General features: G+C 36.9%; 2 protein-coding genes across 4 annotated transcripts in view; both read left to right on the plus strand.

Moving 5' to 3' along the window:
• LOC145678505 (uncharacterized) overlaps positions 1–24,362 on the plus strand; it is a 393,685-nt gene that overhangs the window by 39,353 nt on the left and 329,970 nt on the right. For all 3 annotated transcript variants that reach the window (XR_014130402.1, XM_081748725.1, XM_081748726.1), the window contains exon 3: positions 21,008–21,136. The gene's annotated coding sequence lies outside the window, so the exon portion shown is untranslated. The remainder of the gene's footprint in view (positions 1–21,007; positions 21,137–24,362) is intronic.
• On the plus strand, positions 18,895–19,365 carry LOC145679434 (protein GVQW3-like). The gene has a single exon (XM_081750016.1). The coding sequence runs from the start codon at positions 18,895–18,897 to the stop codon at positions 19,363–19,365; it is 471 nt and encodes a 156-aa protein (XP_081606142.1).

The raw sequence follows: 24,362 nt of genomic DNA on the forward strand, positions 1-24,362 counted from the left end.
ATAATTCGTTTAAATATTGCATACTCATACGCGTGTTAATATTACGTTTTCATAACTATGTAGACACGGCGCACAACAACTCTGCACTTGAGTGACGTAATGCTGTTCGCGATTTGGCTCCCATCTGACCGTGATTTAGGAGGCAGAAAAGTGAACTTATCAGCGTTGCCAACTGAAATAAATATTCGCCATGAATTTAGAAATGTGAGATATTATTCATAACTCGTACGTTGTACTTTTTCATCTATGTATATCTAGATCATTACTATAAATAATAGACGTTGCATTCCACAAATAACAATGAAATGTCAAATATTTTTCATCTATGTGTATGCGTACAAAAAGGAAACACTCACCTACATTTCTTCTATTCCGGATAAGTCACCGTCAGTATCCTCTTCTGAATCACTGTTGCTATCACTATCGACACCACCGAGACTGATAACGACCCTCTCAGTAATTTCATCCATAATTCCTTCTGATTCCCAATACTGAGTTTCAATTTGCTTCACGTGATTACAAACTGATATCCATTCGTTCCTCCCGATTTGCCCGAACCTAATTTCACAGAGTTTTTGAACATCATTAATTTTGAAAGTTGTGTTTCGTGACGCAACCCAACCTTTCACCAAAGACCAAATTTTTTCAATTGGATTCAGTTCCGGGTGGTAGGGGGGTAAACGAAGCACAGAGTGTCCATGGCGTTTGAAAATTTCGTCAATTGCAAACTTTTTAAATCTTGATTTATGTGATTGAATTAAACTATACAGTTCCGGCTTCAGCATATTACAATCAAAAGAAATGTTTTTCTCTGTCAGCCACTGCATCATTTGTTGTTTAGTCGAACCAGAGGTAGGTACTTTTTCCAAAATAACGTTGTGATAGGATGCATTATCACAAACCACGACAGAATTGTGAGGGAGATTTGGTATTAATTTATCTGTAACCCACTTTTCATAATTTTCTTTGTTCATTTGGTTGTGGTAGTCACCTGTAGACTGACTTGCATTGGGTACAAACCCATTTTCCCCTCCTGCATGAATCATAATTAACCTCTGACCCCGAGAGACTGGTGCTAATAGACCGTGAGAGCTGTCGTCGGTCCAAGATTTGTTGGAAACGTGAGATGATAATATGTATGATTCGTCTACATAAACTATATTTCGCGCTTGGTTTCGATAGTCCTTTATACGTCTCAAGTAGGAAATTCTTTTTTCTCGAATTTCTTGAGACTCGACAAGCACGGTTCTGTTAGTTTTAGTCTTTTTCCACTGAAACCCAAGATCTTTTAGAATTTTTCTAAGGCTTGTACACCCACCCTGAAAACCTATTGATTCTGAAAGCTTTTCCTTCAGTGTCGAAACAGTAGGAACTCTGTGTTCCGTTTTATAAAAGTCGTAAATTGTTCTCCGAATAACATCACTGTCAAACTCATCTACCCCAACCACAGGTTTCTGACAACGCCGGATTTTATTCGGAGTTTCAAAACAAGTTTTCTTAGCTTCAACTGTCTGCCCTTCTTTTTTTATATTTTTGATCGTTCGTAACGATACCTCTACAGCCTTCGCTGTTCTTTCTAAAGCTTTTCCAACAGGAATTGTGAAGGTACCTTCTCGAGCTTCCATCTCCATAAATTTAATAACATTCCAAATCACCTCTCTAGCCTGTGAATGGATCTTTTTGTGCTTCACTTTGGAGTTTATAACATTCATAGTCACGTTAATTCACTACAACACACACACACCGATACACCTACAAACTATTACACTAGCCTCTCCACACTACACTGGACCGGAATACAATAGTAACAACAAACACTTTATTTTCAATCTACCAGCACACTACACGAAACCCAGCGAAAGAACAAAACCTCCACAAACATCGGAAATATCTTATTTCGAGGGGTGAGTGACCAATGTCTTGTTTTAGACCCTAAGCGAATGGAATGCTACGATTGCCAAAATGTACCATGTGTTCTGTTGACCAACAGATGTGTGGGAGGTTTCCTTTTTCTTTTCTTTCGTTTTCTTTACTTTTTTTTTTTTTTTGGTAACCCAAAGGTCAAAATAAGAAGGGTGAAAGAATGTTTTCCACTCAGTATTACTTAGCATTGTATTATAGTGGTGTATATAAATCTGAATTTTTGTGATTTGTAGAACTAAAATACTATGTGTATCTATTCTTTTGTGTGTTAATGTCTGGGATTGCGTGGATGTATTTTATCACCCTATTTTATAGGGTATTTTGTAGGGATTGCGTATCACCCTATTTTTATGCCGGCACGTTCAGATGTTTGATACATTCAGTTATTCTTAATTTTAATAATTGATTTCAAATTCTCTTATACTTTGGTTAATTAACGCTATGATATGGAAGATAAAAGATCTTTAAAAAAAAAAAAAAAAAAAACCCTCGGAAGCAGTACTACGATCAGAAGTCTAAGTAGGGAATTGATATATAATGTCAGAGCTTACTTTGAGAAAGAAAGAGCAAACGATGGTCTATTGTTGTCAATTGTACCAGTTGCAAAAGTAGTGGAGAGGATGTGTGATGCTTTGCAAAGAGGCAAACATTCAGTAATAAACAAACTATTTAAAAAAAAAAAAAAAAAAAAAAAAAGATTTAGGATATACTACTGAGAAGTTTGGATAATCGCGGTTGGCAACATATCTTGCGCATGCGTAGGATCAACCATTTCCTCTCATTTTCTTCTCACTCGCTCGGGAAGTAACGGTTTCAAAGTGCAAAGTTACCTTGCGCCGTGTCTAACATATGTAATATTATCTATTCTTATATAATATTACATATTTCTTACATTTTTAAGGGATTTTTGTTACATATTTATGTACACTCATGTCCAAAATGATTGTCGCATATCTATAACTATCTTCTTTTAACAATATAGTTTGATAATGATTTTGCAGGGTACTTTTAATAGTGATACTATGTGTATAATCGGAAAATTCATACTTGTGCCAAATTTCATAGGAAAAGAATTATAAATACGAAAATTAGGATGAGTAAAACAAAATGTTGCTAAATGGACAAGAAAGTTCTATTTTCGTTTTATTGTTCTTATTTACTGCTCTTTTGACATGAAATTTGCCACATACATGTCTTTGCCGATTATACACAAACTAACATTATAAGAAATACTGAGTGAATTCGTTATCAAATTATATTCCTACAAAAACATATTTATAGACATGCGACAATAATTTTGGACATGAGTGTACATATTTAAAGGGTTGATATTACATAAAAATCCGGACTCTAATGATGACGCATAATTCGACATAGGTGCACCCATTTTGTTGATTTAGTTTTTGTATGAAAAAGTGTGTTCTTGGTTGTTTTCATATAAATCTCACTAAGATTTGATGATAGTCATCGGAGTTAGACCATGAAACTCCTAGTGTTAATATCGTAATCAGGGTTGGTTGCTTTAAACCAAGAAACGAAAAATGTTCGTAAAGGTGTAAGTGTTCGTAAAATGTTAATGAACACACATTTGTGGGTTATCACGTTTCAGTCCCGTATATTATTTGTATAACAGTATATTGAAATCTAAATTCCCCATTCATTACTCAAAGGGATTATACTACAAAAGTAACTTTATATATATTGCAGGGTGGCCCAAAAGTAGGTATTCACCCTTGCATTGATCAAGTATAACATTCTAGTTTATTGATTTATTTGCTTCGATTGTTCCGGCCTTAAATTATAAGTAAAAGAACATTAAGAACAAATAATAAAGAAACTAGGTCTACCTATTTGATAACAATAAGAAATAATATAAAATAGAATGAGCTGATGACTACCGGACTGTACACCTGCTTTTGGGCCACTGTATATATATATATATATATATATATATATATATATATATATATATATATATATATATATATATGTGTGTGTGTTTATGAACGTTTCTTTTGTATTTTTTAATTAGTTTATTATTACCATTATGCAATTGTCGGAGCCGCGGTGGTTCAGTAGTTGAGCGTTCGCCTCTGATGCATGGGGTCCCTGGTTCGATCCAGATCCAGCTCGCGCCAAGTGAACTTTGTGGTACACAAACACCGTGTGCATGGGTTTTCTCGGGGTTCTCCCGTTTCTTCTCACTTTCTCCATTCCACCATTTCACTCATCTCTCATCGTCACCGTCTTCTTTAGCCTAGCCGGCATAACTGTGGGACGTAAAACTCAAAGATTTCATTTTTCATTTTACTCTTATGCAATTGTAATCAAAGAAAAATTCTAAATATTATTTTATTTTAATAATGTTTACTATTTATAAAATATATTGAAATTCCATACTTTTTTGGGGGAGGGGTCATACAAACCCCACGAGAGGTATTTATTGAAATCAGTTGTATCTTTGGTATCTGGTTCTGTATAAATGGGTTGGAGCCAAAGTGAACTCAAATAATTTGTATCTTTATTCACTTTTCTTACTGATATGCAAATTAAGTCGTTGTATTTCTTTAATTTGGACTAATAAAAATCGTAGTGAACTAACTTGGACTAAATTAGTTCTTCTGTACTCTGCAGTATTTTGAAATTATCCATATGTAATTCTGTATAATGGCTTCACTTGTGCAACTGTTTTTGTCTTTTTGTCCTTATGAAATTACTCTTGACAATTATATTAACAAGTATGTAAAGATCAGTACAACATATTTTTATCAGAAGTCCTTCGTGAGTGAGTTGGCAAACATATCGCATTTGTGGCCAATTAGTTCCAGTTTCGAGTTCAAATGGAGGACAATTTCTCTCGGATGTAAGCTGAGAAGCGGTTTGGATTCCGCTTTGAGATTATGTGACCCCTTCCAGCATAACCCGGTTGTTGCATAATAACAGCAAGGCGAAACAAACTTATACCTGTCAATATGTGATATAAATACATAGAACAAATTATTTAAACCAAAAAACCTGGTTTAAACCAAAAAATCTGGGTTTTGTTTATTTTTCAATAAAAACCATTGTTTTTGCCAACCATGATCGTAATTAACCAACTTGATTGTATGCGTACTCACTCAGGCTTAATTTCAACACATACGTATTGATTGTGATTATACTATTTGAGTTTCAAAGAGTATACTTTCTCGCAGGTTCCATATAAATTCTGTCCGGATCTAATGACAGGCTTTGGAGTTGGACCGTGAAACTCCTCAACAGCTGATAGTCTTAATACCATGTGTATGTTCATGGTTCCGTATCGCGTAGACCGATTAAATATACCGAGGTGTATTTATCTACCTATCTAGTAATGTTTGGTTATACATGTTTCCTAGGCCGATTCATTTAGAGAAAGCTGGTGCCCTACTTTAGTTTTGGTGTCTAATTAAACTAGTGGGTTGCGTAAAAGTGGAAAAAGTAAACAAACTTTTGTTAGGGAAATAGGTAAACCTTTGTATCGGGGAAAGTCGGGAAAACAGTTTACAAATATCTGTATGAACTCTATCTAACATATTAAAGTCGGTCTTGTTAGAAATATTGATACACCTGCTTCGCGAATTTGTTTCTGAGGTGTGTTATTTAATTCAGAAGTCTCATTGCAACTCATCAGAATTTCCTTGTCAAGGATGGTACTATGGAGCGACAATGAGATGCAGCCCTGTATATTGCTCCTTTCTTTCTTCTATTAAAAGCTGAAAGAAATAGAAAGCAGCAAATTTGTAAACTCCTAAGGAGAGCTGTAAACTCCTAAAGTGTTATTGTGGCATCTCAATCCATATCTGCTGCAGTCTCCCAGAGAGCCCACAGGAAGAGAGTCCACCCAAAGACTTCGTTCCATGGCGTCCCAGATGTGTTCGATGGGATTGAGGTCCGGTTCCCGTGATGGCCAGGGAAGTGCCAGGAGTGCTCATCAAACCAGTTTGCCACCATCCGGATGTTATAGCCGAGCAAACGATGAGACATGGCCATCCAGATCACCGGAGCATTTACCTGTGAGGGACCGTGTCACACGTATAAGGGGACCCATTTCAGCCCATGTAAACATGCCCCAGACGAGAATACCACCACCAACCTGCACAGTTCCCTGCTGGCACGATGGATCCATTACCTCGTGCGGTCGACGACGCATCTGTACCTGTTCATCGGCATGTACCAATGTAAAATGTGACTCGCCTATCTAGCCAACCTCTTTCCACATTTCCACGGTCCAGTGGAGATGTTCCTTCGCCCATGCTAGACGTTTCCCGTGTTATGTAGTTAGAAGGAGTAGTCGCGTGGGCCGATGACTTCTGTGGTTGCGGATTGGCGAGTAGGTGGTTGCGAGTACCATGGCGAGTAGGTGGTTGCAGATTGTGTGGCTGCTAACACGGCTATGTCGTCCTGCATTGAACCCCTCCGCGATTTGACACACTATTATCCGTCTAGCGACTGTTGCGATGCAGGCCAGTCGGCACCTACCCGTGACCACGGCAGTTTGGCTGTGCGGGTGCGGTTTTACAGGAAGCCAGGTGCTCACGATACACCTTTGACACAGTTGCCTTTGAAAATCCGAGTGCCACAGCCACTTCCAAAATACAGCCATCCAGTTGTTTGGCTCCTACGATGTGACCACGGTCAAATGCACTCAGGTCCTTCATCTTGCCTATCACACATTGCACTAACCCTGATACCAAGAGAGGAATCACACGGCAGCAGTACACGCGCGATGCGATTCATTCACATGCACTAGTAGAGCCTGCAAGGCAGTTTCTGCAACTGTTGTGCTGTCTCTAATTCAACTGGTGATCAGTGTGTATTATTTTTTAAACCTATCATTCAATACCTAGTCCTGTCATAAATTCTCTTACAGAGTTAAGAATGAACTACAAGGAGTTATTAGGCTAATATATTAATATTTGGATGTTACAAAGGTACAGGTTAGTCATCACAGAGCATCAATCTCTATTCAAAATAATCATCTTCAACCTTCACACAGGCTTTAAGTCTCCAAGGCCAGTCATCGATTGCAAGCACCCACTGTCTCGATGGGAATTTCCGCCACTTCTTCACAAGAGACCGAGATTTGCAAGATTTGGATACTTCTTCCAACAGACCATGCCCTCCTAAACGGACCACAACTGTAGTCTAATGGGCTGTGGTCGGGGCTAATTAAGGGCAGTCAGCCAGAACAGTGAAATCAAACATTCTTCTGAAGCTACTGTTGTGTGATCTTGTTTTATTGGCTGGTGCTAAGTCCTACTGGAAGTTCATGGCTCATTGTTGAATATGGTGCGGGTTAACGGTTTCACAAATGGCTCCAACAATGTCACTTGATATGCTTTAGCAAGTATTTTCATTTATATTCACAGAAGTGGAGGTCATTAATGCCATCGCGGGACACTCCACACCAAACCATCACTGTGGCGAGATGAAGGTCTCTGAGAATCCGTGGCGTGTTTTCACGAGCTTGCTGTGATGTTGAGCCATAAACACAGGCGTAAGAATCTTACCGCCATTTGCGCAACGCTAAGGAAGTCGTTTCGCATTTCGCTATCGCTTGACTTTCAGCTGTGGAGTGAAGAAGTGACCAGTGTTTCACCGACAAGCTTTGAGTCCTAGGTCACTTCTGAGCACGCGCTACATTGGCATTTTGAACACGTTCAGCTCGCAAGCCATCCCTGATTGTTTCTTCATAGTATTTCGTTGAATTCGCGCTGCCACAGCTTTTCACAAGCTTCTGGCTCCTCACGTCTACCTTTTCTTGCCCTATGATCAAACATATTGCCAATCTTCAGCTTTTCAGGGTTTTGAAAATTTATAATGGTGATTTTCCAACTTCGTGCAGTGTGATTACTGCCACAGGCTTCTCATATACATCTCACCTCATTCAACTCGCAGTGCAGTTTACCTTTCCACTACCACAACCAAACACACAGTGATACTGGTTGTTTGCTTAAATATTGAAGGCTTACTTTGACAACAGAATTTATGATACAGCTAGGTTCAAAGTAAAATCACCAAAATTAGGGAATGTACACCTATCAAATTTCAAGTGGATCAGTCAGCATTACGGTGAGTGGTACTAGTAAAAGGAATATAAATCAGCCAAAATTTGTACATTTTAAACCTATTACTCAATATAAAGAGTAGTATTGATAGTTATGTAACGTCCCCCTATCAAGTTTCAACTGTGCCAAATGACTGGGAAGAGATTAAATCGGTAAATTGATGTATATCCGCCAAAATTTGAGTATATGCACTAACGTTTGCTAAAGAAAAATGCACATAGTTCGCAACTCTTCAGAAACCAATAACAGGAAACACTGGAACACCGGCTGCTCGTGGCAGTAAGGCACGTCTATCAGTAATACAATGCACTTGGCATAAGGGGATTGCCGCGGAACGAAGTGAATATGGAGTTGAAGAAACTCGTTGGAAAATGATGGTGCAATATTGGAACGCAAATCCGGATACGCGCAAGTCATATTTTGTGAAACACTTTCAAACTAGGATTTGCGTGTCATACGGTATATAATGTGTCAGAATCGGAGAAGGGTATGAACGAGAACAGGAAGTGTGGAAGTGGACGAAAGTCAACGTTAAATGATCCTAAAGTGTTAGAACAACTGGAATGAGTGGAGTCAGGTAAGGTTGAAAAATTCTATTTTGAACTGGGAAGAGAGTTCAGTGTAATCAAAAAGCACAATGAAAACAGCTTTATAGATGATGGATATTGAGAGACGTAAACGAAAAATTATGCCAAAAGTTACATAAAATCAAGTATTGATCCAGAAACATCATTTATGCAGTTTTGTGACCAACACGTTCACGATGCAAAAGGATGTATCATGGACAATGAGACCTCTTTAACATTAGACGTCAATGATTGCTAGCCGCAAACGTTCTACAATCCTGGCAAGTACCACAGGTGTTACTGTGGCTGACAATGAATGCCAGGGGACTCTCGCAACCCCTGTTTTTCACGACTGGCCTTGCGCTCAGCACTAGACGATATAAAGTATTGACTGCGTAAAGTTAAACGATGTATCAACGCTACTATCATGGGAACAATGTGATGTTTTGGTCTGATCTCTGCGGCTGTTATTACGGTGCCAGGAGTGAGGTTGCCAGACATCCTATTTTTTCAGGACAGTCCCGGTTTTCAATGAAAGAATTAACTGTCTCGAAAAAGACTTTCGGGACGTCTATTTGTCCAGGTTTTCGTTCTTCAGATTGAAAAAAATCAACCTGCAAGAACTAGTATATCTCACCTAAAAACGGAAGATTTGTGTAGCTAATTAATTTTACTAAACAAACAACAAGGAGTTGGAAAATCACATCCATTCTTTCGTCCTATGGGTTGTTTATCTTTCAGAGGAAAGAAAAGATTTAAAAATATTCAAGAGGGGCATATGTTATAGCAATAATTTCATGAATATCACTTTCAATAGAAAATAACATTTTTTCCCCGATGACGGGCTTTAACTACTAGTTATTTTATACTTCCATCGCAGCGCAAACTGCTTTGTTGTTGAGATTTTAATCAACAATTGTGATACTTCTCTCAGTCGCTGCATGTTAACCGCATTTAAACTGTCTATTTCGTCCTGTCTGTCATCTTCGGACGAACGCTTTTATAAAGAAGTGTTTATCCAGTCCAGTCCTTGTAGAGTGAAGTCTGTCGGTGTGGAAAAGTAAAATTTTCAGTAATTTTCAGGTTAAAATTCTTTAACAGCTTACTCTAGCGCAGGAAATAGCAGTTTAAACACATAAGAGATGTCTCTTGTGTAATTTCGATACTGGATTTTTCTTCTGCTGAACTTTTGGAGAACCAGTAAGTCTTTAAAAAAAATTTACTTTTTGTTTATCATTCTTAATTTACCGCAAATGATTTTTTTTTTTTTTTTTTGCTAAATTTGCATTTCATTTAGGATACTGTTTGTGACTTAGGTAATGACGCAACGAAGAAAAAAGTGTCTCTTCAATCATAGATGGGAGAGGGTATCATAATTCGCGCAACATTTAGAACCTGTTAAACAGAACAAATTGGAGTTCGGAATAACGGATGCCAGGCAGCTCTTCTTATGTTACCTTTTCACATTCTTTATATGTCCCTTGTGGGGCTTTATTTGTGTTAACTGTGTGTAGAATGAACTGGAAATTTGTGATTGGTAACCTGGGAAAGACAGGTAATCAGTTGATTCTGACCAAAAGAGTAGAAACCCAGACCTTATATATAGCCTGAGATTAGTGTCTCGGGTTTTCGTTTACTGAATATGGCAACCCTTGCCAGAAGTCGTGCTTCCATGGAACACTTACGTATCTTCTACATATCCAAAAACCAGAATCCACCTAACGTTCCGCAGTTGCAGCTTATTGAAGACTTTTTTTGGGGCATTTTTAAACACAAATTGTATGGCAATAATCACCAACCAAAACCCATTTCTACATTTATTCACAGAATCCGCAAATATTTGAAGGATATTGTGCCATCCACGTTTGCTCGAGCTATGTAGAGTTCCCCGTAATTGTCACAAGTCAGCAGACTCATTGCCAATGTGTTTGCTCATTAATGTACTGATACCGATCTTGTATACCGACAGACGAAATAAATAAATACGTGCATTTTCGCTATCGCTCTCTGCATTTTGTTTTTGTGCAAAATTTTAAAACCAAACGTTACTTCATTCTATTCTGATCACTCGATACAGAAAGCAAACATTGCCAAATTAACGTAGTACATCTTTCAAATGTCTGAGGGAACGTTTCATGTTTCGAAGAATGTAAACAATGACGTAATATATTTAAACATCCCTCTAAACTGTATGAAACGTATATTTATTATTCAGTATTAGAAGTTCATTTTCAAAGGTCCTAAATAATTATTACCGAAATTAGTTGCACTTTTCTCAAAATTTTGACCTGAACTACATTCAGACAAAACAATTTGATCTTGTACATCGTTCTAGACGTGATAGCACCTCTTTCTGTAGCTTAATTCTTTAAAGACCGCTATTTTAAACTAGTCTTTCTTCAAAAAAAAAAAAAAAAAAAAAAAAAAAAAAAAAAAAAAAAGCAATATATAAAATGACTCTTTGACATTATATGCAAGTGAGGCTCATAGACCACACCTGTCCTTTGTCCAGATTTTTCTGTTTATGTATCGCATCCGTCCACGACGAACGATCGACTGTCCCTGTGTATTTGTATCCCACGTCTGTCTCTGAAGAACCTTTTGGAAACAGCTATCAGCTTTTTTTCAGAGACGGAAAAAATGGACGCTCTAAAACCTATCCAATACTATGGTTGGCTATGAATGACTTATTTGATAAACGAAAATCAGACTTATAAATCACACCTGTCCTCAACTAAAATCAGCTGTACTTACACGCCACGCCTGCCTCTAAAATAAACCAGAAGCCATGGTATAGGCCAGCAAAATTTTTGAACTGGCGTACATTCGAAATTTATGTCAAATAACTATATTGGCACTTAGAGAATTTGAACTTGTACATTTTTAGGGTAGGCTAAAAGATTTGATCGAATTTCATTCAAAGTTGGTGTCAGATATTTAAATCGGACCATTTTGAACTAATTCCAAATTTTTAGGATACGCCAACTATTTGTTGTGAAGGCCTGGAGAAAAAAACTGAAATTTTGCGTAAAAAAAGTTTTTTACAGTTTTTTCCGAGTTTGGAAAAAACCGAAAGTTTGGGAAAAATTGAAATTTTCGAATATGTTACAAAATTATGCTTTTAAACTGAAAATTGTTGGGAAAAAAGCGGAAAGTTTGGGAAAATTGAAATTTTCGAATATTTTACTATCAGTCCCACTTGATGGCAGGGAAATGTTAAAAATAACGAGCCCAGAATCATTTTAGTTAATACGTTAAAATCAAATATAGAGGTATCTTCCTTGTGCTGTGTAAAATTTCCATAATTTTAAACCCATTAGAAAAAAAAATCTTTTGTTGTGAAATATTGGCAAAATCTGGAAAATATAATTTAAAAACTATTTCTTCGCCTGATGCTTATCTTACTTGCTGTAACCTGTATGCAGCATATATACAATGTATTTCGTTGACAAGAGAAATACTTAAAGCAACAGGTTTTAATTTTACTTCTTAGTTTTTCTGCTAAATTCCTCAGTATTATTTGTATACTTTTTCGAACACCTGAAAAAGAGATATGATCTTATTTACACATACACACATACACCACACAAGTGAGTAAATTTGACCAGGGAGAAATATATTAAAAGGTTGAATATATGAAACTTCCTTTCGTTATTATTACATACTTGCAGAATACCAGTTTTTCGCACGGGGAGAATACGTTTCATTTTGAACATAAAGGTCACCAGAAATGTCACCAATCAACTCAGGGAGCCCAAAAACTATGAATTGGTCACTAATACCGATCATATTCCATTATTTTTACTTATCACTATCCCCCGTAGGAGTACTAATAGGGGATGAATTTTGATTTAAACGGCATCGAAATTGTTACTGTTAATCCCAGTAATCCCGAAAAGTATGGATTCGACACTAATATCGGTCATTTTCGATCATTTTCAGCCATCTTTCCTAAGTTACAGTATTGAATTTGAATTTAAACGGCATCGGAATTGTCACTGTTTATCTAAGTAATTCCGAAAACTATGGATTCGACACTAATATCGGCCATTTTTGATATCTCCCCCTTCCACCCCCCTTAAGTTGCAGGTCTGAATTTTGATTTAAATGGTATTGGAAATCTCAGTGATCCCGAAAACTATGGATTTGACAGTAATATCGGTCATTTTCGATTCCTCCCCTTCACCAAGTTGCAACTTCAAAGTGAAATGATAAAAACCATCTCAGGCCCGAATCTCATGTATGTTAAAAATTTTATCGAGATCGTTTGGGTTATTCAGGAGTTACAAGTTAAAAATAGTCATTTTCATATATATATAAAATTTATCGCATTAGAAACAGGTATTCGTTTACATACAAGATATTGTACACAACGTTTATATAAAGTGTATATTAGATATTAAATAATAGTAAATATATGTTTTAGTGAAAAGTATTAGTAAAATTTATATACTCCTTTTTTTTAAAGAAGTAATTTTGGATAAATTTCAAAACTTCAGCAGATCAAAGAGCATATTAAGAACTCAGTTTCATTCAAGAGGTCTATTTGTTGCAACAGAAAAGCCTCATAATGGTAGACTTGTATGTAACTGTAAAAGTTCTATAGCTAATGCACATCCACGAATAAACGATTAAAAGCACATAAAGGAAGTGAGTGCAGGCTTCCAAAATTAATTTTAAAGAATAATTGCAATTTTTTTTTTTTTTTTTTTTTTTTTTTTTTAATATTCTAAATCATAATGACATGATTTTGAACCTGGATTTGCTTGTTTGCGGTTTTTTGGGTCGTAGTGCGCTACATTGCACTTTGGCGTTCGGTTTCGAAATCATAGTCAAAGATCCAAGTCTTGTCACCTGTTGTATATATATATATATATATATATATATATATATATATATATATATATATATATATATATATATATATAAATTTAAAAAGTCGGGATCATTTTCAGTATCGGTCAAAAGATCAGGCACATGTTTTCCGTGTTGTGACTGTTTAGGTAGTAGGTTTTTTTCCTTTACCAAGTTCTCACAGATTTTTCTTACCCCAGTTCGCTATTCAAAATTTGATGGAAGGATATGTGGTTCAAACTCAGCTTGTCTGTTATTATTCTCGACAAGTTAACCGATGGGTAATGGGCACAAAATCTCGAATTCGTTCCACATTCGTTTCATTTCTGGATATTGATAGTCGTCCTGACCGAGGTTCATCTGCCACTGACTCTCGAAAAATGGCTTGTACCACTTAAACAACTGGAATCGTGGCAAAACAGCATCGCCATAGGCTTTTTTTTTTTTTTTTTTTTGCACTGTCTCGGTCACATTGTACCCAAGTTGTTCGTAACACGGCTCAACAGCTCATTTCACAGCATGAACGTCCCACTTCACCTGTTAACATGGCAGACTCATCATTCATATTGAGGCCGCATGAGATGTTGACGTGTGTGTGCTGGCGGAGGACGCGGAGGAAGATGTTATGGGACTTGAAATGTTGTCAGTCTCTGAATTCTGATTCAGTGTAGGGGCCGCGGTGGCTCAGTGGTAGAGCGTTCACCTCCGGTGCTTGGGGTCCCGGGTTCTATCCCAGCCCCCGCCAAGTGAACTTTGTGGTAAACAAACACCGTGTGCGTGGTTTCCTCGGGATTCTCCCGTTTCCTCCCACTTTCTTCATTTCACCATTTCATTCATTACTCATCATCACCGTCTCCTTTAGCCTCACCGGCATAAGTGTGGGACGTAAAACTCAAAGATTTCATTTCATTTTTTTGATCCAGTGTAATTACTTTATTTACATACCTCGTATGTATATGAGTGCAACACAAATGGATTCAGACTCTTCCTGCTGATTTAGTGACCATTGCGCGCCTTAGGTACATGAGGTCCGGGTTCGATTTCCAGTGGGAGAGCACTAAAATTGGATGCATTAGGCAGTTGGGATCCTACCTTAAACTGTTACCCCCATGTCTCATGTAGTCTTGGCGCTGAAGGATACTAAAACTCCAATCTACCGAACCAGCCATGTGTATTCATAAGACAAATGGACTGGTCGCAAATTATTCGTCTGTATTAAGATATTTTTGCGTATAAGAAAATCCCATCAATAGCTATGTCTGACACGTAATCAAGAATTTTCTCCATGGCTGCAGATGGTGTGTTCACGAAGGAGGCTACACTTTAATAATATATCCTTTACGGCAAGAATCCTAGAGGGGAGACTAGGGAACTATTATTGTACGTTTTCTATTTCCTTTGTTGAAAGTTAGGAAGAATTTTTGCAAGCATATGAAAATATTCCTTTCTTTTTATGGCTAAGCGATTAGCGTATGCACCTTTGACATGTGAGACCCGGGAGCTCACGTAGTTCGAATTTCACGTTAATCAGTAGGTCTCGTCTCATACAGCCTCGTTTCTGAAAGAGACGTAAAACTCAAAATCAACTCAACTCAATTTTCTTTTTATGATTACGAATAAGGCTTTGTTCAGAGCGGAATCGTGACTAATAGTGAACAAATTTTGATATCCTCATCTCCATATTACACAAACTTCGCTGATAATATTATACCTAATGGAATTAAGCATGAGCATTTAATTTAGTAATTTAATTCCATGATTATGCACTATGAAATTCACATCTAGGGGAAAAGGAAAACGGTGTAAATGTAATATTTTGAATTAGCGTTTATTTTAGACTTAAAAGGTACACCGTTCGTTCGTAAAAGTTCATTTGCAAGAACTGAAGGGGAAAATGTGAGAAAATATTTATTTTTCAGACAGTTTATTTCGTGCAGAATTATTAAATGCAAATACACATTTTGTACAGTCACGAACATAAATAAATAGAGGTAAGAGTCTTTATTTCTTATAGCTCCAGCCTCTACTTATTTATGTTCGTGGCTGTACCTTTTAAGCGTTAGTTTTCAAATCCACGTGGGTAATGGTAGTACACACGTAACTAGAAACATGTGTGCGTGTGATGTGATTGTATGTGTGTATCAGGTACGGAACTAAAGGCAAATAATCGTAATAATAATAATAATAATAATAATAATAATAATAATAATAATAATAAAGAAATAGCATAAGTCAGATTTATCTCTATTCAATTTCTCGAAATCGGTGACCGAAGTATACTCTCAAATAAACATACCTTACACCATGAACTTCGTTCCTGTATAAGATTATTTGATTTTCTTTATATGTCGGTCATCTCTGTGACCATAATCCCATTCATAGAGATGCAAAAAAGCCGGCTTTTTTGAATCAATGGTTTTTTTCACATAAAAAGCCGGCTTTTTTGGGAAAAAAACGAGAATTTTGGAAATTTTGGCTTTTTTCAACTTCATGATTTTTCTATCTAAATAGCTTTCTTATAGTATATTCTATAGTTAGATAAGAATTACATGACCTGAATGTGATAATTCGCTCTGAAATTCACCATCAAGATGGATGGAGCACATGTTTTACGAATTAAAGCTAACATGAAGAATGTAGTATTTAAGGGTAATTTTAGAGGCTTTTTAACTTTATTTTAACTTTTGAGTTATCGACATCTTTTTTCTTCTCTAGTTTGTCATCCGTGTTTCATTTCTAAGAGCTTTTAGTACTCTAGCTTCTAGCGCAAAAGTTAAACTTGCCCGTTTTTCTATTTATCCGTCAAAGCGTACGTTTTTCAATATATCCGTCAAACCGTACTTCCACATTTCTGTTATACTGTAGCTGTGAAGTTATTTAGCAATAATTTTCCGGACACAACCTTGAATACCAATTTATACAAATAATCAGTAGCGGATTTAGAAAAGTACTTTAGGAGGGTTTTTTCTGATTGTTTCGTTTCCTAAAAAGTCCTAATTTTATTTGAGAAGTGCTTGAAGTTTATGAGTACAGGCATAACTAATATTTCGTTTCGTTTATATGTTTAGCAATAATCTTCCGGATACAACTTTAAAAATCATTTTATACTGAGAGTCAGTGGCGGATTTAGAAAAGTATTTTGGGAAGGGTTTCTTACTAATGTCTAGTTTTTTTAAACATTCGTAATTTTTATTTGACGGGAGCTTAAAGTTTATGAGTAAAGGCATAAATAATAGATATTTCGTTTGTTGCAACATTCCGTAACTTTGGGGAACGGGCTTCAGTCCGAAAGACCGCCCCCCTAACCTTCGCAAAACCGTCACTGCTAGTAATTAGTAATAATAACGATTTAAAAACAATAAAAAAGGAAGTCGCCCAACTCACAGTACACGCACTATTTCTACATTCACAGATGGAATGAAGAAAAGCTTTGTCAAAATGGTCGAATGCTGGTTGAATCCCGGACTTCCCGATAGAAGCGCAAAAGCTAATCACTCAGTCATGTTTGTTGTGCAGTTGTATTTAGCTTAACTTAAATATATTCCGTAGTCTTTTTTTGGAAGGGGGGGGGGGAGTTCCGTAATGATATGTTGAATCCCTCTTGTTAAAAATTCAGAAAACTTGAGGATTGGGTAAACTGTGATTGGGTAAAGCACAAAAATAAAAAGAATGAAAAATGCGAATCGTGTGAACTTCATGGTAACGTTTCCAGATATCAAACCACCTGCAATAGTTTTATTTCCCTTTCACCTTTTAATCAAGGTGTCCCATGTTCAATTCTCGGTCGAACCACAAACCTTCTTTCATGCGTAACCCAAGTAGCGGTTCGGATGTCAGTTTAAGCGAAAGTATTCTCCTTGATAACCTCGGTATTTCGTAAGGATGTTAAGCCTAAATATACGAAACAAACCAAATTGTATATTTCTGTATGCCTAAATGCGTGTTGTTTTATAAAGAAGCCAATATTGCTTAAATATATTGATAGAAATTGGCAAAATATTTAATATATCGATTGCCTACGTAGCTTCCAACATTAGCTTGGATTGGACTTTCAATGATATCTACGTACTGGTACTAAATTTGTAATTTAATACCTCAGTTTTAGCGTACTGATTATGGTACGTTAACCTTTAAATTTTACATGCAAAGCAATAACAGGATTTTCCCGTTATTGTCTTACATTTCAAGTAATGACGGGATTTTCCCAATGGCTAGGGCGGGAGATTCTCAACTTAAGAAATTTACTGACCGCACTTCTTTAAGCTTATGGGAGTTCTTCCGGCATAACCCCGCTGTTACATAATAACATCAAGGCGAAACAAACTTATTTCTGTGAATATGTAATATAAATACATAAAGCAAAAAATCTGAGTCAGAAAAGCCTGGTTTAAACCAAAAAAGCCTGGTTTAAACATCCCCCAAAAAACGGGTTTTTGGCATTTTCAAAAACAACCATGGCTCTTGCCAACTCTGCTTACTTTTGTATATAGGAGGTTAAAACATTCTTATTATATACATTGGTTAATCCTGTGGAATTCATAATGTAAATATGTTGAAGAAAAATTGTTTGAAATATTTTTTCGAAATTCATAGTTTATTTTCGATGTTTTATATTATTATCAGCATCAACCACTAATTAAATGATTTTTTGTGTTATAGAGAAGCGATACAAAGTCTGTTTTATCAATTTAAAGCAGAATTTTCAAAAAAGCCCAAAATTTCCCAAGCAAAAAAGCAAAGCAGAAAAAACCGAGTTTTTTTCCAAAAAAGCCGGTTTTTTTCCGAGCCCTTGCATCTCTACCCATTCATGTGCGATGTGAGCTATCACTTTAATTCCATTCAAAATAATGTTCTTTGTCCTGTAAATAGAAAACAGTCTCCTACTATTCCAAAAACACACTCATTTTAATTAAATCCAACACTATAAATTTTAATACATCTTCCGTTATTTAAGTCTGTCAATTTAACGTCCCATGATTATGCCCTTTTAGGCTAAGGGAAACGGATGATTAAGGTAAGTGAATGGTGATGAAATAATCTGTGGAATGAGAATGGAGGAAACAAGAGCCTCAAGAAAATACACGGAGACAATTTTATCACAGACTTACTTGGCCGGGAATCGAACCAAGGAATCACGCACTAGAGGTAAGTGCTGAACCACTGAACCTCCTCCACCTCATTGTTGTTTATATTTAATTTGATTCGAAAAAATATAAATATTGTCAAGATCTCATTTGATAGTGCTAATGGAAATACATTTCTCTAAATTACAAAGGGTGTTCAAAAAGTTTTGCACAGTGGTCTCTAAATTTTTTTATTTGTTGCAGGAGGAGAATGAAATTTTTTGTGAACATACTTGGAACATTTAGCTATAAGTTGGTATATAAAAGTATTTTCTTTTATTTACAGGTGAGCCATAATGGACCGTGAAGTAGATGGTCAGGTAGCGACAACTGTCGGTGATGGAGTTCCTCTTCAAGACCGGCGATGACTCTGCCACATCGATTCACAGGAAGTTGCTCCCTGTTTATGGGGAGGACACATTGGATCGCAGCAGTATCCAGCAGTGGTTGCAGAGGTTTAAAGAGGGTGATTTCCCTCTACTGGACAATCCACGATGCGGTAGACCATCGACGGGAGTGAGTGATGTGAATAAGGAGACCATTAGTCAAATCATCCAAAATGACATGTGTGTGACGACACGACAGCTTGCTGAAATGACTGGTTTGTCATTGGATAGTGTGGTATCAATGGTACAATCACTAGGGTACAGAAAAATCTGTGCACGAGGGTTGCTTGGATTATTGACAAGAGAAATGAAAAAGATGAGGAAGGATGTGTGCGAGGGTCTCATAACGACATTTACTGAAGAGTGGAAACAGTGTTTTGATGGCGTCATTACCCAGGATGAAACATGGTTGTTTTTGTCCTAACCTGAAAGAAAAACACGTCTGAAGGCCCACCTGCGCGGTAAAACATTTGGTAGTGAGAAAGACCTTATTTCCTGTGTCAAGCGATGGTGTAAACGGCAATCCCCAGAATTTTAAGTGCATTTACATCATGGAAAGAACGTTAAACCAGATGCGTCACAGCTGATGGAGGCAACATTGAGTAGGCTCAGTGTATAGTTAAATGTTCCAAGTATGTTCACAAAAAATTTCATTCTCCTTCTGCAACAAATAAAAAAAAAAAAAAAATGTGCAAAACTTTTTGATCACCCTTTGTGTATTTTATTTTAGTACAAGTTACGGACGTAATACTTATTTTGGTTTTACTTTTATTAATTTTAATATGATATTTCTGTCGTTCTTGGATATATGATCACCATTTTTGTTTTTCTACGAGGGGAAATTGAAAAGTTTTCGATTTATTGCCAAATTACAAACCATAATCGAAAAACAAATTATTCATATTCTATGCTTCTTTGTCTATTTTTCTATGTAATCACTACATCTGTTGAGGCACTTGTCTCACTGTACCATAAGTTTTTCGATGGCTGCTGGGAAGTAGACGGCCATCTAACCACGAAACCAACGACGAACAACATTCTGCGCTTCGGTGTCATACTTGAACCTCTATCCTGCCTGAAACTTTAAAAAAATCACTGGGGCCAAAGTCTGAAGTGTAAAGGGGAGGCTCCGTAATCTCCTATTCCCAAGAGTAAGGTTTGGCTTTTGTTTAGTTCGCCACGTGCTGTTTTGCGTTGCATAGAGGAAGAAACTTAGGAGCCCATCAATATGACACCTGTGGTAACCCAGTTAAAGATGGACAGTCTCATCAACACTATTATAGGAAATGTCTAGCTCCGTGGCAGTGACCTTCAGATGATCACGTCGAACCGCTTTCACTGTTTCGTCAATTCACGTAACGTTGTCCCATGTCATCAAGGAACGAAATCTGCCCGATCGCTCATTGTCCTAGACATTTTCTCGTCCATTTGCAAATTCCTTGCACCACCAGTGCTCACTTCGCAATGCTAAACATTTGTTCCCGGCCACCGGATCCATTTCCCTGTGGATATTTGTGGCTGTGTCCCTTGCACCATAGAAAATGACTAACACTGCTTTTTATATGATGTGGAGGCCCTGAGCACTTCGGCCATCTTTGGCGACTGATAATAGCACCGTGTAATGGAAAAAATTGAAAGATACATAGGAGTCGTTCCAAGAAAAGCCTACTACATCACTTGTACATCTCGATTTTGTATAAAAATGTATTACACGCTAGAAAAATGAAGTGCAAAGACTTTTAGTTCTTCCCTTGCAAATGTTGCAAAAATAAAGCACGGTAAAATTTTATAACGTAATTATAATTCTTATTTTCTTTAAAATAATCAGCGTTTTCAAAATATACTCATTGTTGAGCAATAAGCTTTCGCTTTTTGTGACATAAAAGTTGATTGAATATGTTACTAAACAATGAGGAAATCTCAAAATCTTGAATTTCCAAAAGAAGTATAGTAAAATTTTAATGTTTTGCAAGATATAAATAGACATAAAAGTGAATACTTTCTCATGAACTTTCTTAATAGATATTATTTAATAATTTAAGTTTTTTGTTTTCTTTCTGCTCTAGTTGTGATGAGAATTACTAAAGAATGAGGACAACAGTGGTGTTTACGTATCACTATGATTGCTCAACAGGACTACGAAGAAGGAAGGGAAGATTCTAACTTCGATCTCAGCAGTTGGGTGTATCTGAAAGGTATGTACTTCATTGACACGTTCATAGTAGCTGTAAGATATTTCAACATTATTAACTCCGTAGATTTCTACGTAAACTTGTTAGGTTTAATTGTCATTATGTAGTGATTAGAGAAGTTTGGTATTCTTGTATGAGTTGTTAATCACCTCACATATATATAAATCTAATACCTTATTAGAAATTCTTTTCATGTGTAATCCATTTGGGTCTGACGTATGATTTGTGTTACAATAGGTGAATCGTTTGTTTTTGTAATGAATAGTATAATTTGCAGATTTTGATCAGATCAGATCTTGAATCTGATCATGATAGCTCATTGTTGCATTAGATTGGTGGATAGTTGTAGTGCGATTACCGCATATATGAAATATCTGTTTCTTGTGTAAAATTGTAACTTACATCGTAACTTTTTTCTCCTTGCACTCTCGTTTCCTTCCATTCTTTGTCATTTCATGAATTATACCATAATTTGTTTTTAAACCTACAGGGAATAGTTGCGGGATGCTAAATTAAAGGTGCAAGTTGAGTTCCTGTGTTTTCTCTGCTAAATATTTCATGTTATCATCTTGGTGAGAAATTCATGGAACCATCTGTTAATGTTTTGTGATCGACTTGACAGTTTAAGTGTATAAGTTTTAAATAATGCATGAACATATTTCAGTGTATTATTCCATGTACTTCCTAATAAGACCAGATAATCTGGTCGTAATTCATTATTGATCGGGTCGTGAATTATTTAGTTCTGCGTCACATTTCATGCTTTGCAGTGTAATAAACAATATGCTTTAACCAAGAATCCAAACCGAGACTGTATATCAGAGGAAGCGCATTTTCCATCAATTCCTAATCCAACGAACCGAAATGGGAATTTTGAATACAGCGTATAGCAATTTACAGAAGAAATTTAAACAAAGTATATAACAATTAAATTAGAGGAAAGTTGAAGAAAGTATATAGTAACTAAATTAGCTGTTTGCATTAAAGTTGAAGTAAGGAAGCATTTGGAACTTTAAAATTGAGTAATACATACTCATAAAGGCATAAAGTATTCATATTCTTGTAAGATTTTGAAAGCATTTGTTTAAGATTCATATTTTTATTTGATTGGAGTGCAGCTCTACGAACTAAATCCTATGTACCTCTCTCCCCCCCCCCCCCGTGGAAACCGAATCTAGGCTTCCTTCAATAAAGGAACTAGTGTTCTCAACGGCTTGAGCGGCTTGGCTCACGGCTCAGTCACCACCGAGCCGGCTCGAGCCCTCGGCCAAACCGAGCCGAGCCGATGGCTCACCTCAACCAAGCCGGCTCGAACCGATGGCTCATCTCAGCTGAGCCGAACCGATCCGATCCGATGGCTCATCGCAACCGAACCGGCTCGAGCCGATGACTCAGTTGAACCGAGCCGAGCCGATTGGGCGCAACATTGTCCTGATTAACAACAAAGAAAAATACAAGTTCGCTTAGAAATATTTTTTCAGTTATTGATAAACAAATGAAAGTAATAAAACAAGTCTAGATAAACACAAAGTTCGAATCCCAGTCCAGTCACCACCGAGCCGAGAGGTGAGCCGAGCCAATAGCTCACCCATCTGAGCCGGCTCGAGCCCTCGGCTCAGTTAGCCGAGCCGAGCCGATTGCTCAGTTGAACAGAGCCGAGCCGATTGCTCAGTTGAACAGAGCCGAGCCGAGCCGGTTGACATCAGTAAAAGTAACATCAGCATATGTTAACCAGTTACATAGGTTTTCAAACATACCGTTATTTTGAATGGGTTAAAAAGAAACTTCATTATTGTGTAAATCAAGATATTATTCCATTATTAGTCTGATGAAATAAAATAATAAATTATAGTAGTCGTAATTGAAGCGAGCGTAGCGAACCTTCTACCATTCGACTTGATCGGAATTTGTTGTCTGTCTGTTGATATGTATCATCCCTCAACTTGAAAAAATAACCATGTTTAGCAGTGAAAGCGGAAACAACCCATTTTCTTGTGTATGCGTTAACCACTACGCCACCCAGTCCGCTTCCCAGAACAGCTCTCACTCTCGAGATCTGTGCTTTCCACTCGGACCACGTGGGTTGTACAGCAGACCACTGTTGTGTGCTTGGACAACCCTTTGTCCATATACCTGTGTCCTTGTGTGTTAAAAAAATCGGTTCTTTCCTCCTTCATTGATATATATGAAATCACAACCCTCGTAGGTGTTCAGTATATGGACACAGGGATTGTCCAAGCACAGCAGTGGTCTGTGGTACAACTCACGTTGTCCAAGTGGAGAACACCGGCCTCGAGTGAATGGCTATTCTGGGAAGCGAACTGGGTGGCGTAGTGGTTAACGCATCCACACGGTATGCCGGAGGTCCCGGGTTCGAATCCCAGTCCAGTCACTTTTCCACTCTTTGTGTTAAATAAACATATTGTATGGGGTTCCAGTTGATCAAGAGTAAGGTGGTAAAATCTAGTAAAATTCAACCAATGTTGCAAATTTGGACAAATACTAGGAGCGTTCAGACCCGTTCGATGAGATTATCTGGGACAGTAACTAGTGACGTTGTACATTGTTGAAGCGAGTAATTCTGCTCCTCTTTCCTTCTCATTAATTTGAATCACAAACCATAGGAATAAGTCTCAAATCTCCAACAGAACACACGTTATGTTCTATAAGAATTTGATTTTTTTTAAAAGAATTATTCAATGACTGACTTCAGCTTTAAGCAGTGCGGATCATGTGAAAACCTCATTAAACATACACACTGTGTTGTGTCAAAATTGAATAATTTTGTAAAAGTTTTTCACAGAACATACTTTTTAGAACCCGTTAAGAAGGGAGATAAGTGCTTTCGCTCTTTCTCAATTTATTTTAAATCTAAGGAATGAGCATGATGAAAATACTGTGTATTACATGAAAATTTAATATTTTTACCAAAAATACTATGGAACACTTTTTTAATCAGTGGGAAGAATAATCCATCCCACATTTGGGAATTAAATTCATTGCTCATTTGAGTTTTACGAAACTCAGTGTCAAACTCAACGATCCGGGGGGAGGGGTGAATCTACTGCTTCATTTTCACTGATTTTTAACTCTATACAGGGGGATAATTTGTAAGAAGAAAAAAAAACTAAACCAAAATCTAATTTTTTAAAACGAAAATTATTGTAGAACATTTTCTTAAAGTGGGGGAGGTAATTCACCCTTTCATTCTTGGCAGATTTGAACATCA

Source organism: Thermobia domestica, chromosome 2 (assembly GCF_964235325.1).
Source record: "Thermobia domestica chromosome 2, izTheDome1.hap1.1, whole genome shotgun sequence".
Classification (NCBI taxonomy): domain Eukaryota; kingdom Metazoa; phylum Arthropoda; class Insecta; order Zygentoma; family Lepismatidae; genus Thermobia; species Thermobia domestica.

Coding starts and splice junctions, on each gene's coding strand:
- LOC145679434 (XM_081750016.1), top strand. CDS start 18,895: ATGGAGTTCCTCTTCAAGACCGGCGATGACTCTGCCACATCGATTCAC.